Here is a 17855-nt window from a genome sequence, read left to right on the forward strand (position 1 = left end):
CTTGCAGATTGTTGTAGTGTATGTATACATGGTTTTTCTTCTTGGAGGATTTCCCAGGCTATCCAGACCCAGAAAGCAGTTTGTTCATAGGAGAGAAGAGAGCCTGTTTAGACGGTGGTGCCTTAAGAACATGTTTGGCCTCCTTTTGCATTTTGAGTCTATAAACTGACTTTGAAATACACAGAAGAGAAATGCGTCTCACAGACTCTCACTGGCGGCAGAGTAACAGGGCTATGAGCTGCTGCAGAATAAGGCAGTAGCTAAATTTTCTAATTTGTTTTCCAATTAAGAAATTACATTGCTTTATCATTATTCTTAGCCTAGGAGTAGATACGTTCTATTCCTTATGCTCCTTTGTTGTTTATTTCACAGATCCGTTGTATATTGTGTCAAGTGAGAAAGACCACAACCAGGCAAATATTCAGGCCACCCTGATTCAAAGCAAACTGGTAGGTCTAATTCATCGACTAAGGCAGCCAGGTGAACCTGAACTATCCAGTTTCGCTGACCATGCTGATTGGATTGGGTGATCACCAAATCTCCCCTGGATTTTATATTCCGCAGAAGTTGTTTTGCCATGATTAACAGGGGACCAGGTATCTTAATTCTTGTGGCCCAATGTGAGGATTAATTAACTAATAGTGAATAAAGGACTCATTATAACCTGAATTATTTCAATGAGAAAAGTAATACATGCTTGTGTTGAAGGAATTCAAGTAGTACAGAAGCATATACAGTGTAAATAAATGCTACCCTCAGCCTTTTTCACATAATCATCCATTGTCATCAGTTTCTTGAGTATCCTTTAGAGATATTCTATGCATATACCAACAGCCCTCTTTCTATGCCATATACACTGTTTTGTACCTTTTAAAAGTTACCAATAGTAAAGTACTTTAGAAAATCTTATGGTGTAATTTTGTCCCTTTTTTCCCCCTACATTCCTGCCCTAACATTAGAGAAGGGTTCCCAGGTTTAGAACCATGTTCAGTAGCCTGTTCCATTATCCAAGATATTCTGTATATTGGAGTAAGGCAGACCCTGTTCCATCATTCATCAGTCGGGAATGGAAGGGACATGAGGAGAGACACCGAGAAGCCCTCCGGCAACTTGCTGCGTAAGTGTCGGGTAGCTTCGGCTGCTACTCGTGTTTTTAATAAACGCATTTTCTTCCTAAAATTTTAACTTATTCATTCTGAGCTATTTTGTTTTTAACATTTATTTATTTTATATCGAAGTATAGTCGATTTACAATATTGTGTTAATTTCTGGTGTACAGCATAGTGATTTAGTTATACATATATATATGTTCCTTTTAATATTCTTTTTCATCTTAGGCCATTACAAAATGTTGAATATAGTTCCCTGTGCTATGCAGTAGGACCCTGCTGCTTATGTTTTATGTAGAGTTAGTAGCTGCAAATCCCGAGCTCCCAATTCATCCCTCCCCACCCCATTCTGCATTATTTTAAATTGTAAAATTGCTATATTATACCTAGGCCAGTTGAGCTCAAAATCTCTTTCTTAACCCCTTGGACCAAAACGAGCCTGATTCAGAAGCAATGGTTATAGGTTTATTGCTTAGTAGATGTTCTCAGAAGGTTGGGGTGAATATGCATATTAAGTGACAACTTGCCACCAAAGGTAGAGTGACTGAATTGTTGTTTCTTTGATCCATCTTAGGAATTGCATGTGTTCTTTTCTACTGGTACCCAAATAATATTTCTTGAAGACTTGTAGCTAAAGCACCTTCTGACATAAGTCTCTTGAATTCCTTATTCTTTTAATTATTTACAAGTTCATACCTAGAAAATCTCCTTTAAAAATGCTACCTTACAGCCTAGACATAAAAAGTTGTTTTTTAAAACTTTGTGATTCTCATGTGCTATTAACCAGAAGTGGGTATTTTTGTATGTGGGATTTCATAAATCTACTCATGTATTAGCTCGCAGTTCCTCTTGTTGGCTCCTGGTTTCCTGGCTCAGGGAAAGTAATTATTCTAGTCTGAGATGTAGGGCCCTCCAATGCATGTTATAGAAGACTTTGCTCTCAGTCTGAGATACCCTGTGTATCTCCTACTTTACAGACATAGAAATATGAAATAGAAATTATGTTTAGAAATGATATACTAGACTTGAATAATGTTTTCCTGCTTCATTTTAGAACTGACACTTCTTTTCAGATGCCTAAAAAAGTTTGTGAAGATCCTGATGTTACTGGAAAGAATCGCTATAAATATTTTGAAAGGTAGGAAATAATTACCGAGGAATATGAGCCCTAATATTATTAGAGACTTCTTTGTAATAATGATAGCAGCTATCATTTTTAAGTGCATACAGTGTGCCAGGCATCATTTTATAAGTGCTTTACGTATATAATAATCAATTTTCAGAACAGAAGTATGGAAGAGAATATATTATCCCCATTTTATCAGTAAGGAAACTGAGACCAAGAGAGGAGAAGTACATTGCTTAAGGTCACAAAAATTATCAAGTGGCAGAGCTGGGATTCCAACTAGGTCTGCCTGACCTTGGAGGTACTGCAAATAGGAATGTATGTTTGAGAACAAAATGAAGTCACGGAAGAAGTGAGATACAGCAGAGACACCATGACAGCCAGAGTGCAGGGGAAATTGTTAAAAGTGGCCAAATAGGTGACACTTGCTCTCTTTGTGTGAATGTTGCCAAACCAACATGGTCAAAAGATTCACTTTGTTTCATTGTGATTAATATTCATATGATAATCATAGACTCAGATCAGATTAAAATAAGATGAAGATTTCCCTATAGGTCTTACCTGTGTCAGCAAAATTGTCTTGATATCATAAATGTATTTGAGAAAGTAAGTTTGTAATCCACATTTTTTATGAGCAACCTCCTTGTGGAAGTTTTATGATGCTGATTTTTTCAGAGAAATGTTAAATTCTTGATGTACTATACTCAATTCCTAGACTTTTGTGGGGGAAGTTTGTTAAACTAAATCACTGGGAATTTCAGAATGGCTCAGGAAACTTGAGAAGTTGCTGGATGCTACCAACCAGCTGAAGCCCAAGTATTGGGCACTGTTTCTCAGAGTGTGGCTTGTTTCCCATCTGCAGAGAAAACCCTGGGATGTTTATTCAAAATGCAGATTCATTGGCTCTATCTTGTATCTGCTGAATCTTCTGGGCTAGACCTGGGAATTTGCATTCTAAATAAGAATCTTCCCGGTCCCCAATGATTTCGTGTATACCAAAGTTTGAGGATTACTGCCATACGAGATAGTCAAACTCACTGATTTCAAGGAACAAATATTAGCATTGGAAGAATGCTCAGAGTGCACACAATGCAAAAGTCCCATATGTTTGTGTTTTCCTTTCTCCTCTAGGCCTTTCCTTCCATTTTATCAACATACGCCATTCAATGTTGTTTATGCAGCAAACAGGTAAGTAACCATTATTTTAAAACTTTTTCCCCTAGTTTATTTTATTTATTATTTGCTTCCATATTTGCTTCCAGAAGATAGTTCTTTGAATCAGTATTTTTAAACTGTGGATCACAAACCATTGGAAGGTCTTCTGGTGGGTCATAAGCAGCACTTTAAAACACAAAAAAGAATCGAAAATAATCAAAAGTATCAGATATATTGAGGGTGAGTTGTTTTTTGCTTATAACTTTTGTTTTAGATAGATACATATATACATATGTGTATAATGGTATAGTATTAAAATATATTTCTTATTATGAGTTATGATAAAAATAAAACTTGAAAATGCTTTAAATGTCCTCTTCAGCTTCTCTGAAACACACACTTATTTGACAACAGTTCTTTTTATCAAGAAAACTAATCAGTGAAAATATTTTTTGAATACTGGAATTTTATAATTTAATAATCATCTGATCTACACAAGGCAATATGATATACAAAGATACATGAGACATGGTGTTTGTCCCACAGAGTGTGTGAACCAAGGTGAAAGGGAAGGAAAGGACAAAGACTAAATCTGGGATTATTGTGCAGTTCCCTGGTCTTTTTTTCTTAGGGCAAGATAGCAGGTTTGGTAAAGGTCCCATTGAAAATCTAATTTTTGCTCTACTCTTTTCTGTGTCAATATAACTTAATATTTCTATTAGCAAAAAAAAAAAAAACCCAAGGTATTCATGAAATGAACAGGAAACCTTTTTTTACTGTCTCAGACATCTGAATAGAAAGTTAGATAGGGCTTGGCTTTCAAACATGCATTTAAAGATATGGTTACTCCTAATGATACAACATCTTATGATAGGATATATGTTATCAAATGTCTGTAATCCTCACGATAAGTGCCAACTATTTTCCCAGTTTGCCCCTAAGTTTTCAAGACTGTGTATGGATACCTTTGGCTCTTATGTGGACGGAGAAAAGATCCTCTGTTGTCTCCCTTGACAGAGTAACTTTGTGTGTTTTCACTTTACTTGGAAACAACTGCAGGCTTGTTTTCTATGAAATGCTTTGTATGAACAAAGGAGAAGCTGTGAGACAGGTGGCTCCCTATAGATACTTTTGGTAATTCTTTAAAAGCAAGCTCACTGGATCACCTGTTTTGGAGGTTATAATTGTATTTGGTCTAAAAGTTGTCCAGTTAATTCTGGGGAGTTCTGAGGTCTACAGTGATGAACTCTGGGTCTCTCCACTTCTTACTAAATGGTTGTGACATAAGGGATAAAGATTTCCATTGAGAGGTAAACTATGACAGTTGACATTCTAGATAGTCTCTTTCTTTCTTAGAAATTTTTCTGAAAGAATCAGTATTCTCTGTGTGAAGTCAACTCCAGAATTCTGGCAGGGTTGAACTTTTGAGCAGGAAGGATAATTCCATCTTTGTTAGCAGGGATGGATTTGTCTGGGAAAAGTGGCCTTCTCCAGCCATACCCTTTCCATGGCTAGCTGTTAGAGCCTTTACTTTAGGCTCTATGTAAGCATCATGGCGAAGAGCTAAAAAGTTAGTATGTTTTAAATGTTCAATAGTGGTTTCCAGTTCCACTTGCAAGGAGCTTGCAAGTTGCCACTAACCGAAGATTATGAGAGAGACAGGCAAATATAGCAAGTAATAGCTACCCAGAACAGACAGTCATGAGTAGAAACTTCCCTGAGTACCATTCCCAGGTAGGAAAACTTGAACTATAATTGACAAATTGCTGGAGGTTCAGTGTGGAAAACTCTGAGAGTGAAAAACTCTAGGAGGACCCAGTCATGGGGGGCTCCCAGAATTTAGTGATTTACCTTTAAAAGTCCAACAGAGTTCTCACAGTAAATATTGGAGAAAAATCCCCACATGCTTCTGGCAGGAAGAGGGAAAAAGGAATCATTTTGAAATATGCCAGAGTACTCTGTTCTTCTTAACAAGGCCAGCCTATGATTAGGCCTTTCTTTTAGTGAGCCTTTGCCTCTGGACTGTGAACTTTGTGAGTGTTTCTCAGTTTTTTTTTCTTCCCCTTCAGATGGGACAGGATGGCTAAAGGGGACTGGAGTTGGATAATTCCTTATATATAAGTGAAATGAATGACAGCAGTGATAAAGGAGATAAAAGGGAACAATTAGGATTACTTTGTTGTTATAGCATACTTAAACTACTTGAGAAGTGATACAGTGTTATTTGTATTTTGCAAACTCTGGGGCAATCACTAAAAAAAGTTTTAAAAAAGGAGTATAACTGATGTGCTAATAAAGAAGAGAAAATGCAATCATATAAAATGTTCCGTTAAAATCACAAAAAGCAGAAAAGAGTGGAAGATAAAATAGGAACAAAGAACAAGTGTAACAAATAGAAAACAGTAACAAATATGGTAAATATTAACCCAACTATCAATAATCACTTTGACCATCAGTAATCTAAATGCACCTATTAAAAGACAGATATTGTCAGAGTGGATCAAAAAAAACAAGAACCAACTATAATGTTGTCAATAAGAAACCTACTTTAGATATAAAGACACACATACATTAAAAGTAAATGAATAGACTGGAACAGATTAGAGAGCTCAGAAATAAACCCAACCACTTGTGGTCAATTAGTTTTGACAAAGGAAGCAAGAATATACAGTGAAGAAAAGACAGTCTCTTTAGTAAGTAGTGCTAGGAAAACCAGGCAGCTACATGTAAAAGAATGAAATTACAACATTCTCCAACACCATCTACAAAAATAAACTCAAGGCAGGTGTATAGCTCAGTGGTAGAGCACATGCCTAGCATGCACGAGGTCCTGGGTTCAATTCCCAGTACCTCCATCAAAAAAAAGTAGAAGTAAATAAATATACCTAATTACCTTCCCCACCAAAGAAGACCAAAAAACAAACAAAATAAACTCAAAATAGATTAAGGATCTAAATGTAAAACCTGAAACCATAAAACTCCTAGAAGAAACTATAGGCAGAATGGCAGAACACTCTTTGACACAAACAATAGTGGTATTTTTTTTGGATCTGTCTCCTAGTAAAGCAAAGGAAATAAAAGCAAAAATAATGGGATCTAATTAAACTTAAAAGCTTTTGCACAGCAAGGGAAACAGCTGACAAAATGAAAAGACAGCTTACTGAATGGGAGAAAATATTTGCAAATGATATGGCCTTATTTAGATAAGGGGTTAATATCCAAAATGTATAAACAGCTCATACAACTCAACATCAAAAAAAAAAAAAAAAAAAACCCACAAAAAACCTCGATTAAAAATGTGCAGAAAACCTGAATAGACATTTCTCCAAAGAGGACATGCAGATGGCCAACAGGTACATGAAAAGATGCTCAACACTGCTAATCATCAGGAAAATGCAAGTCAAAACCACAGTGACTTATCACTTTATACCTGTCAGAATGGCTATCATCAAAAAGACCACAAATGACAAATGTTGGTGAGGATGTGGAGAAAAGGGAACCCTGTACCTGTTGACAGGAATGTAAATTGGTGCAGCCACTGTGGAAAGCAATGGAGGTTTCTCAAAAAAGTAAAAATAGCAATTCCACTCCTGGGTCTGAAAAAAAAACCAAAAACACAAATTCAAAAAAATATGTGTACCCCAATGTTCACAGCAGCATTATTTACAGTTGCCAAAGATGGAAGCAACCCAAATATCCATCAACAGTTAAATGGATTAAAAACATGGGAGATACACACACACACACACACACACACACGAATACTACTTAGCTATAAAAAAGAATGAAATTTTGCCATTTGCAACAACATGGATGGACTTGGCATTATACTAAATGAAGTTAGACAGAGGAAGACAAATACTGTGATTATCACATGTGAAACCTAAAAATCCAACAAACTAGTCAATATAACAGAAAAGAAACAGACTCACAGATATAAAGAACAAACTAATAGTTACCAGTGGGGAGCTGAGTGGGGGAAGGGCAATACATAGATAGGGGATTAAGAGGTACAAACTATTATGTAAAAAATAAGCTACAAGAATATATTGTATAACACAGGGAATATAGCCAATATTTTATAACTATAAATGGAGTATAACCTTTAAAAATTGTGAATTACTGTACTTTATACCTGTAACTTGTAATATTTTACATCACCTATACTTCAATAAAAAATAATAGAAAGAAACAAAAAAGCAAATGGATAGATAAAAATATAGCATGCTAACACTAATTAAAATAAGGCAGCAGTAGCTATAATAATTTCAGACAAAGTAGATTTCAAAGCAAAGAAGATTATTAGGGATAAAGAGAAGCATTTCATTGATGATAAAGAGGTCAGTTCTCCAAGAATACATAGCAATTCTTAATGTATATGTGCCTAATGACAGTGTCAAACTACATGTGGCATAAACGAATAGAATTACAAGGAGAAGCAGATGAATCCACTATCACAGTGGGAGACTTGAACACCCTCCTATTAGAAAAGGATACATTTAGCAGGCAGCTATCATGTAATAAAAAGACGCAGAGGAATCTTAAATGCGTATTACTAGGAGAAAGAAGCCAGTCTGAAAAGGCTACATACTGTATGATTCCAACTATATGACATTGTGGAAAAGGCAAAACTATGGAAATTATAAAAGACCATTGGTTGTCTGGGGTTGAGGGGATTGGGGAAGAATGAATAGGAGCACTTTACTCTTCCCTAAAACCAGCTGAAATGAAGAGAAAAAGAACATGTTAGTTGGGAAGGACACTGTACTCTGAAGTTACCTAGAACCTCTGTTAAAGTAGCATTCCTCCTTTGCATCCGTCTCCTCAGACCCAGCTGGAAGGATCCCAAATCAGCAGAAAGTTTAGTCAGAAGGATTCCTCAGGCTTTGCCGGAATCTTAGCACATTTGATCAGATGGGTCAAATGTGAAATTATGTAATTTCGAAAACAATAATTTGTTCTCTTGATTCAAGCTAATGGTGTTATAATGATAATCATATGATTGGGGATGATATAAAGCTGATTTGAAGTTATTTCTTCAACTAGAATTTTTATAGTAGAATAATTTTGGCTGAAAACAGAAACTGAAAATACCAATATTGTCTCCATATCTTAGAAATTAATAGCAATGGCTGAGAAAATGATTTCAATACCTGTTAGAATTCAGCATTAGAAACAATTTAAAGTACTGTTCTGCCACAAATAGACACTTCTTTTTAATTGGCTTGAAATTCATTTTTCTTTGAGCTAAGCTGTACATACTGTACTCATATATAAGCACCTCTCTTTGCCTTTGACTGTTCTGCATGATGGAAGTCTCTCTTTTTTGTCATTATATTTAGTTATTGTTTTTTTTAATTCTTGGGTTTTTTAATTTTATTTTTTATTGAAGTGTAGTTGATTTACAATGTTCATTTCAGGTGTACGGCAAAGTGATTCAGTTATACATATACATATATATATGTATATTTTCATATTCTTTTCCCTTATAGCTCATTACAAGACATTGAATATACTTCCATGTGCTATACAGTAGGTCCTTGTAGTTATTTTTTTGTTTAACCAATTCTTCTACCAACTAGAAAAAAATGATTTATTTTAAATGGAAGTGGCCGTATTTTTTTTTCTTATTTTAAAAATAGTACATGTCCAGGTTAAAAAAAAGTTAGAAAATTCAGAAAACTATAAGCATGAAAAAAATTCTCTCTTTAATCCTAGTATCCAGAAATAATTGCTGTTATTGTATATCTATCCAGGCATTTTTCTATGCGTAATAGCACAGTTTTAAAAAACATAAAAATGTTCTCCTATTATACCTATTGCTTTATAGTGTTCTTTTTTCTACTTTATATTGGATCATAGACATTTTTGGTTGTTCCTGCATATAGATTACCTTGTTACTTTTAATAGCTGGATAAATTCATTATGGATGTGCCATTTTTTAAAAGCAATTCTACTGATGATAATTATTTAAATTTGTAACTTTTTTTTTTTTAAGAGCCACATGAGTAGATTGGGAAAGATTTCCATGAATTCTTGTTGAGTCAAAAAAGCAAGATTCAAAAATGTATTTATAATATGAGTTCATGTTAGTCAAACAATAAAATAACACTGTATTTGTGTATATTAGTGTCAATGTAGGAAATAGGTGTGGAAAAAAATATGGAAGAAGTACTTCAGGGCTATGTCTTAGATCTTGGATATATGGAGAAAGGACTGCTGTGTGTGGAGGGGTAAGGAAAAAAAGGGATTGAGGGAAGGAAACTCAAAACAAAACGCTGCACTAAAATATTAAAGCTTATATGCCATCATATTATTGTTTTAGAAGTTATGTATAAGGGTAGGCATGTAAGTGAATTTTTAAGTGAATTAAAATTTTTTTCTGCCCTTGAAAATAGACAGAATGAGAAAAACAAAAGTGAAAACAGTGGGTCCAAGGTTGATGCCTGATGACCTCATGTTATAACCATTTTTTAAAAAAAATTGGCCATTAAAAAATGTTCGTAGCATTTTATTGTTATAAATGAGACTTTATAAACATGTTGCATATATCTTTGCATACTTGTTGAAGTATTTCCTACAATAAATTCCTAAAATTACAATTGCTGGGGCAAAAGGGTATTTTAAGGGTTTGATATGTATTGATAAGTTGCCTGTTAGGTTGTACCTGTTTGTATTTCCATCAACAGTTTATGAGAAGGCCTGTTTCTTCATAACCTCATCAATGCTAGGCATTTTCAACCTTTAAGTCTCTGCTTATGTGATGTAATAAAATGGCATCTTGCTGTTTGGTTTACTTTTCTTCGATTACTAGTTATATTCATTATCTTTTCATATGATTGTTACTCTTTTTGTTTTTTTAAAGTATCTTTTACCCATTTCTCTGTGGCTTTTTAACTGTCTTACCGATTTACAAGGGCATTTTACATACAAACGCTGTTTAACTATTTATCACATATGTTGCAAAGCCTATTTCCAAGTGTGCCATTCACATTTAAAATTTGTTTATGATATTTTGAGGTATGAAAGTGTCAACTTAACCTTAATTCTATTGATTATTTCCTTTTATAGTTTGTCTTCTGAGCCGTGTTTAAAAAGACTTACTCAAAGATGATATGAGTATTTACTTATGCTTCCTATTAGCATTTTTATAGTCTCATTTTTACATTAAATACTTTAAAATATCTGGAATTAATTTTTGTACAAAGGATGAGGTAATTTTCCACATGGTTAAACAAATGATTCCTAGCATTAATTATGGAATCATTTATTTAGGATGAGGCTTGCATTTTTTTTTTTTAAATCAGAAAGCATTTCTTCTCTCTTCTCTGCTCCTACATTTCTAGAGGCACATAGCTAAAATTGGGTGGGTAACTAAAAGCAGAGAAGAAAGAAACCAGGAAAGTGTTAACTCTGAACAGGTTCAGAAGTAACTGTATGATATCCTAGAACTTACCTTTCATAGCTCTATATTGCAACCCTGTCCAGTGATACACAAATAGGAACTTTTGTGAGTAGATCTAGGTTTTTATACCCCTTCAGTTTCTTGTCAGATGTGAGAATAACAAGGAAATTCTCTCAAGATTACTGGACATAATCCTGGTTACAAGGATTCATAACTTTGTGCTTGTCAATATTTAAAGGGGGAATGGACTTAGTGCAGCTTAAGGATTTATTTCTACTTGATTATATCACATTCTAAGTGGTTATATCTGGTTTTAACTTTTTAAATAATTTTCCTTTTTTAGGGCAGAGCCATATACTTTTCCACCTCCTTCTGCTAAATACCTACCTGTTCCTTCGAAGTATACTGTGGGCACTCAGACTGATTATCGGGATGCTGAAGTTCAAACAGACCCGTATTCTCCAGAATATGTAGTATGTCAAGATACCATCCCTGAGCTCTTGACCCTGGCTACTCTTACTTGGGGTGAGTTGGTAATTCTTTTGAGGTTTTGCTGTTGACAGTCCTGAGAACCACAAGTGCTCCTGAGGTCTTGGGTGTGATGCACACAGAGGCAACTGTGGTTTACAGTATTGCTATTTAAAATGTCTTGCTCAGTAGAGCTGCTTCATAGACTCATACTATTTCTGATAGATTTGTTCAAAGAGAAATATACCCTTTTCACTGTACAGAGGCTTGTACTTTTCCCCTGAAGCTGAAGTTATATTTTGGCTTAATTTTATGGTTACTTACTGACAACTCACCTCCTTCCACTCACTTTTTCTTCCAGGTGAATCAGCTTCTTTTCACTGAGCAATTCATACTCCTTCTTTACATGTAAACTTTTTTTGAGTGTATAATACTGAATGTATATTCCAATATATGTAATAATAGGATCTTACTTTGCTAAAATATCTTGTAATTTATCAAGGCTCTCTTACATACCTTATTGAATGATTTGGATGATTTCTTTTGATATCATCTCTGAATGCTAATATCTTCCAGGCTCAGAAATTCACTTTTTTTTTTTTTTTAATTGAAGTACAGTCAGTTACAATGTGTCAGTTTCTGGTGTACAGCACAATGTCCCAGTCATGCATCTACATATATATATTTGTAGAAGTTTACTCTGGTCTAGGCCCTTATTATGTGGAAACTATACAGCTCACTAAGAGGAGGGGCCTTTAGAAATTACTGGGCATTAGCATACTGAACTCATTTGATTGTAGCTGGGAAACTGAGGACCAGAGAGGCTGACCCCTTTAAGGCCATGGAGATAAGGTGGTACCCTGTAATGATTTTTATTAAAAGGAGATTACTTTTGTTTCCCTGTTGTAATGGATTGCTGTGATCAAGTCTGCATCACAGTCAAAGAGGATGTTCATATCTGAGTTCTAGCTTGGATTCTTGTTTCTTGGCTCACTTTATGAATCCAGATTAAACATTCTTGGCACCTGCACTTTAAAGCAGAGGCTCTACGTGCAGGCCTAGATGACAGATTAAAAACATGTTGAAATCTTTCCCTCTGCTCTGAACACATTAAAAAATAGATTATAAAAATAAAGGGGAAGGGTATAGCTCAGTGGTAGGGTGCGTGCTTAGCATGCACAAGGTCCTGGGTTCAATCGCCAGTACCTCCATTAAAAATAAATAAATAAACAAACAAACAAACAAACCTAATTACCCCTCAAAAAAATAATAAATAAATAAATAAAGATAAAAACTAATACAAAGACATTTAAAAGAACTTAAAAAAATTAATAGCCACCCTTAACAAGGAAGGAGACTTCCATAATCTACAAGTGAAGCCTTCTCCCTAAAAGAAAGAAATAGCTGGGAACCTGTGGTGCTGAGCAGGGACTCTGAACGGTGGGGGGCAGACCTGTGTTACCTGTGTTGACTGAAGCGGGCAGAAATTCTCCTAGTCTAAGCCAAGTCCTCCTGCCTGGCGCCTTGGGCTCTACCTCTTGGTGTGATAAAGGCTTAGCGTTGAGCTGCAGGAGGAACGGAGCCAGGCCCTCTAAAACAAGAGATGTAGGTACAGGCTCAGAAATGCTTCACCAGACAAAGGCCCAGTCTGGAGCCTGGCCCCTGGCAGCCCTGGGGTTGAAGTATTAATAAAAACCTCCATGAGTCAGGCCTACTTCCTTGTTGGTGAGGCCCTGGGTAGAGGTTCAAATGGAGGCCCACATACTATACATATAGATATTTTAAAAAATTATAAATCAAGCTAATATCTCTTTGGTAAAATATGTCCTATATTTTTCACAAATAAATCTTTATAAAAAAATTGAAAGGACAAGTTTACATTTAAAATTCTTAGACTCCTTGGGATTGCGTACTGGAACGTGGCAGCAATGGAAGAGGCTGCCCGTGGCCTGCCTTTCAGTCTGGCTCTGTTCCACATCACGAGGGGCCTGTCATGCTTGCATGTGATTGCTCTTCCATTTTCTGTGTACACATCCCTGCAAACAGCTACCACTTGGCCACCCCTGGGGCTTAAGTATGAACAAATAGCAACATATAACCTTCCCTCAAGAGTCTGAATCCTGGGAAAAAGCCCATGTAGACTTTGGATGTGGGCTTGGGACCATTTGTGCAAGGAATTCCAGGGTGTCTAAGGGCACGAGTAGCTCTAGGGAGGCATAGTCCCTTGGACTCCTCAACCTATAATGATGTGCAGAGCTCTAAAGAATGAGACCAGGAGCTGTCCCTCTTGCCAGGTCAAAGAATGCTACTGCCCAGGATGCTCAGGAGAGAAATCTGAGGATGATCTCAGCCCAGGAATCACAAAGCATCCAAGGAATGCAGACAGCAGGAATGAGCCATGGAACATAAAGAAAATGGAAGAATAAATTCCTGAGCAAACAGAGCAATTTGAAAAGGGTATAGAAAGTACTTTTTATATCCTTAAAGAGGTAAAGGAAGAAATAAGCAACAATAAAACTATGATAAAGAACCAACTGGAATCATTGGGAAGGAGAATGTGGCAAGCTTATCTATAAAGTTTGAAATAAAATGAGCTCAGTAGTAAACTAGACAGAGCTGAAGAGCAAATTAGTGAGTAGAAAGATAAAATGAACAAATATTCCAGAATGCAACATACTGAGGTGCAGAGTAAGATAAACGTAAGTAAGATAGAAGTAAAGGGTTTATATTTGGGCTTTCTATTCTGTTCCCTTGACCCATGTGTCTGGTTTTGTGCCAATACTATGCTGTTGTGATTACTATAGCTCTGTAGTATTAAGTCCAGGAGGGTTATTCCTCCAGCTTTGTTCTTTTTCTTCAGTATTGCTTTGCAATTCTGGGTCTTCTATGATTCCATATACATTTTAGGATTATTTGTTCTACTCCTGTGAAAAATGTCCAGGGTAATTTGATAGGGATCACATTAAATCTGTAGATTGCCTTGGGCAGTATGGCCATAACGATATTGATTCTTCCAATCCAAGAGCATGGGATATCTTTCCATTTCTTTAAGTCATCTTTAATTTCCTTAATCAGTGTTTTGTAGTCCTCTGCATATAAGTCTTTCACCTCCTTGGTCAGATTTATTCCTAAGTATCTTATTTTTTTGGATGTGATTTTGAAAGGGATTGTTTCTTTATTTTCTTTTCTCATATTTCATTGTTAGTGTAAAGAAAAATGCAGCTGATTTCTGTATGTTAATCTTGTATCCTGCTACCTTGCTGAGTTCTTTTATCAGCTCTGGTAGTTTTTGTGTGGAGCTTTTAGGGTACTTACCATATGATCGAGCAATCCCACTCCTGGGCATATATCCAGAGGGAACTCTAATCAAAAAGATACATGCACCCCAAAGTTCATAGCAGCACTATGTACAATAGCCAAGACATACAAACAACCTAAATGTCCATTGACAGAGGACTGCATAAAGAAGCTGTGGTATATTTATATAATTGAATACTACTCAGTCATAAAAAAGAATAAAATAATGGCATTTGCAGCAACATAGGTGGATCTGGAGATCTTCATTCTAAGTGAAGTAAGCCAGAAAGAGAAAGAAGAATACCATATGATATATCACTCATATGTGGTATCTAAAAAAAAAAAAAAAAAAGAAGACATTAATGAACTTAACTACAAAACAGAAACAGACTCACAGACATAGTGAACAAACTTATGGTTACTAGGTGGGGGAAGGGGTGGGACAGGATAAATTGGGAGCTCGAGACTTGCAAATATTAACTACTATATGTAAAATAAATTAAAAAGCACAAATTTCTTCTGTATAGCACAGGATATATTCAATATCTTGTTGTAACCTAGAATGAAAAAAATATGAAAATGAATATATGTGTGTATTTGTATGACTGAAATGTTATTCTGTACACCAGAAATCGACACATTGTAACTGACTATATTTCAATTTAAATAATAATAATAATAATGAGAAGGGGAAGGGGAAGGGGAAGGGGAAGGAGAAAGGGAAAGGGAAAGGGAAAGGGAAAGGGAAAGGGAAAGAGAAAGAGAGTAAAGGGAAGCACCACGGGGAATAGGAGCAGAAGATCCAGAAATTCAGAGTAGAGAGAATGGTGGAGAAGCAATGCAAGAAAAAATAATGGCTGAGAATTTCCCAGAACTGAAGAAAGGCATGAGCCCACAGGTTGAAAAATTCCATTGAGCAGTAGACAGGATATGTTTTTTTAACTTCACATCTCATAATAAAAGAAAAGAAAAAATTGCAAAAGTGTTTGGAGAGAAAAATCAGATTATCCACAAAGGAACAAAAACCAGATTGACATTTTATAGTACTATCTTTAAAGTGCTGTGGGAAAGTATTTCCGAACTTAGAATTTTTATACCAGCCAAACTGTTATTCAGGAGTGAAGGCAAAATAAAGACACTTTCATAGGATATCACGTTTCATAGGTCTAGCTCATAGAATATTGCAAAGATTAATTGCATTCATTTAGTAATGTGCTTAGACCAGTGCTTAGCATGCAAATCACCATTATATAGATGTTACCTATTAATCTGATTAAAAGAAGGATAAAAGGACATACTTCAACAAGAAGAAAAACAAACCCAAAAGGAAGAAGCAAGGTTTAAGAACATGATGAGCAAAAAAGAGAAAAATATGCAATTAAAAATTTTAAGTGTTGAGTTTTTTTAATGATTTTTTTTTTTTTAAACAAGAAGCAAGTATTAAAACTCTCGATCAGGATTGGCAAACTATGGTCCACAGGCCAAGTTGGCAGTATTGCCTTTTAAAATATGGCCTGCAAGCTAAGGATGATGTTTACATTTAAAAATGGATGGAAAATACCCTACTATTTTGCGACATGTGAAAATTGTATGAAATGAAAATTTCAGTGACCCTAAACAGGTTTTCATAGAACACAGCCAACCCGTTTGTTCTGTATCGGCCTTCAATAGATGCAGCAAAAGTACTGTTTGACAACACTCAACCCTCGTTCGTATTATGAACTCTAAATAAGCTGAGATCAGAAGGAAATTTTAGTAACTTAATAAAGGTTATCTTCAATAAACATAAAACTAAAGGTGAAACTCGAGAAGCTTTGTCCTTAAAGTAAAAAAACAAGATAGTGATTGCTTCATCACCACTATTATTTAGCAATGCAGAGAAGATTCTAGCCCAGAGCTTATTAAACTAGGCTATGACCCATTGCCCCCAGGGACATTTGGAAACTTGGGTGGCATTTTTGTGCATAATAATGATTAGGCACATGAGGTGAGTTTGGGGGAGGTAGGCTGGCATGGATACTAAACATCCTGCCCTCCATGGGGCAGTCTCATACAACAAAAAATTGTTTGCCCAATATGGCTGTAATAGCATCGTGGCTGAGAAATGTTGAGTCGATGCAGTGAGATAAGAGAAGAAAAACAAGGTATGAGGATTAGAAAGAAGCAAAACAATCTTTATTTGCAGACAATGTGCTCATTTAGAAAATCAAATAAAATAAATTATCAGAACTAAGAACCTGAGTTCAACAAGGTAACTTATTATGAAATTGGCATACAAATATTGGTAATTTTCCTGTGTATGGGTGATGTGTAATTAGAAATATTTTTGAAAAAATCATATTCTCAATAGCAACAAATAGCAAAGTACCTAGGGACCCCTTAGTAAAAACATGTGCAAGGCATTTATGGAGAAAAGTATAAATTGTTCCTCAAGCATATAAAGATTTGACAAAAAGAGAGGCACACCGTGTTTATAAATGGGAAGATGTATGCTTCAAGAGGTATTATTTCTCTCACAAGCATTTTATACTTTCAAGTCCTTGTAATCCAAATCCCTACTCCTAGTATAACCATGCTTGTGTAAATTAGCAGCTTTTCTTCTCTCAGAAAGTATATAAAAGCACCAAGAACAATTCCCACAAATTCCATTCTCAGTGAAACTAATATATATATAAAATCTATGAACCACTAAATACTTGTAAGGACTACAGAAATCAGCTAAGGTCAGGCAGCATGGACTGTGGGAGAGGGTCAGGGGACTCTCAGAAGGCTTGAGCAAAAATATGCTTCCTGGGGGCAAATTTGGCAATATTCAGAAACATAAATGATTGTATTTTATGATCTTAGCTGCTAGGCTCTAGTTACTTCTTAAGGGTCCTAGAGAAACTCACATATGAGCATAATGAGACAGGTACTAGGAGGTTTGTTGCAGCATTATTGTGTGTAATCCAAAAAATAAGAAGCAATCTAAATGCCACATATGCAAATGTTAAATAAAAACAATACTATATTTTGTTTATAGTTCCTTTTTCCTAGCTTTATTAAGATACAATTGACATATAACATAAGTTTAAGATGTTCATGATGATTTGATACAGGATTTTCGATATTCAATTTTCATATTCTTTTTCACCAAAAGTTACTACAAGATAGTGAATATAGTTCCCTGTGCTATACAGTATAAACTTGCTGATCTATTTTATATATATTATTTAGTATCTGCAAATCTCAAACTCCCAATTTATCCCTTCCCATCCCCTTCCCTACCTGGTAACCATAAGCTTGTTTTCTGTCT

The 17855-nt window shown here is 35.4% G+C and overlaps 1 protein-coding gene across 3 annotated transcripts in view; it reads left to right on the top strand.

Annotated features, from left to right (window-relative positions):
* The window catches only part of CFAP91 (cilia and flagella associated protein 91), a 70843-nt gene that overhangs the window by 6256 nt on the left and 46732 nt on the right, over positions 1 to 17855 (top strand). For all 3 annotated transcript variants that reach the window (XM_014564134.2, XM_032479943.1, XM_032479947.1), the window contains exons 2-6: positions 373 to 449; positions 960 to 1117; positions 2164 to 2247; positions 3367 to 3423; positions 11139 to 11320. In XM_014564134.2, coding sequence (XP_014419620.2) covers positions 373 to 449; positions 960 to 1117; positions 2164 to 2247; positions 3367 to 3423; positions 11139 to 11320 — 558 coding nt within the window. The remainder of the gene's footprint in view (positions 1 to 372; positions 450 to 959; positions 1118 to 2163; positions 2248 to 3366; positions 3424 to 11138; positions 11321 to 17855) is intronic.

The sequence above is a fragment of the Camelus ferus genome, chromosome 1 (genome assembly GCF_009834535.1).
Source record: "Camelus ferus isolate YT-003-E chromosome 1, BCGSAC_Cfer_1.0, whole genome shotgun sequence".
NCBI classification, from domain to species: Eukaryota; Metazoa; Chordata; class Mammalia; order Artiodactyla; family Camelidae; genus Camelus; species Camelus ferus.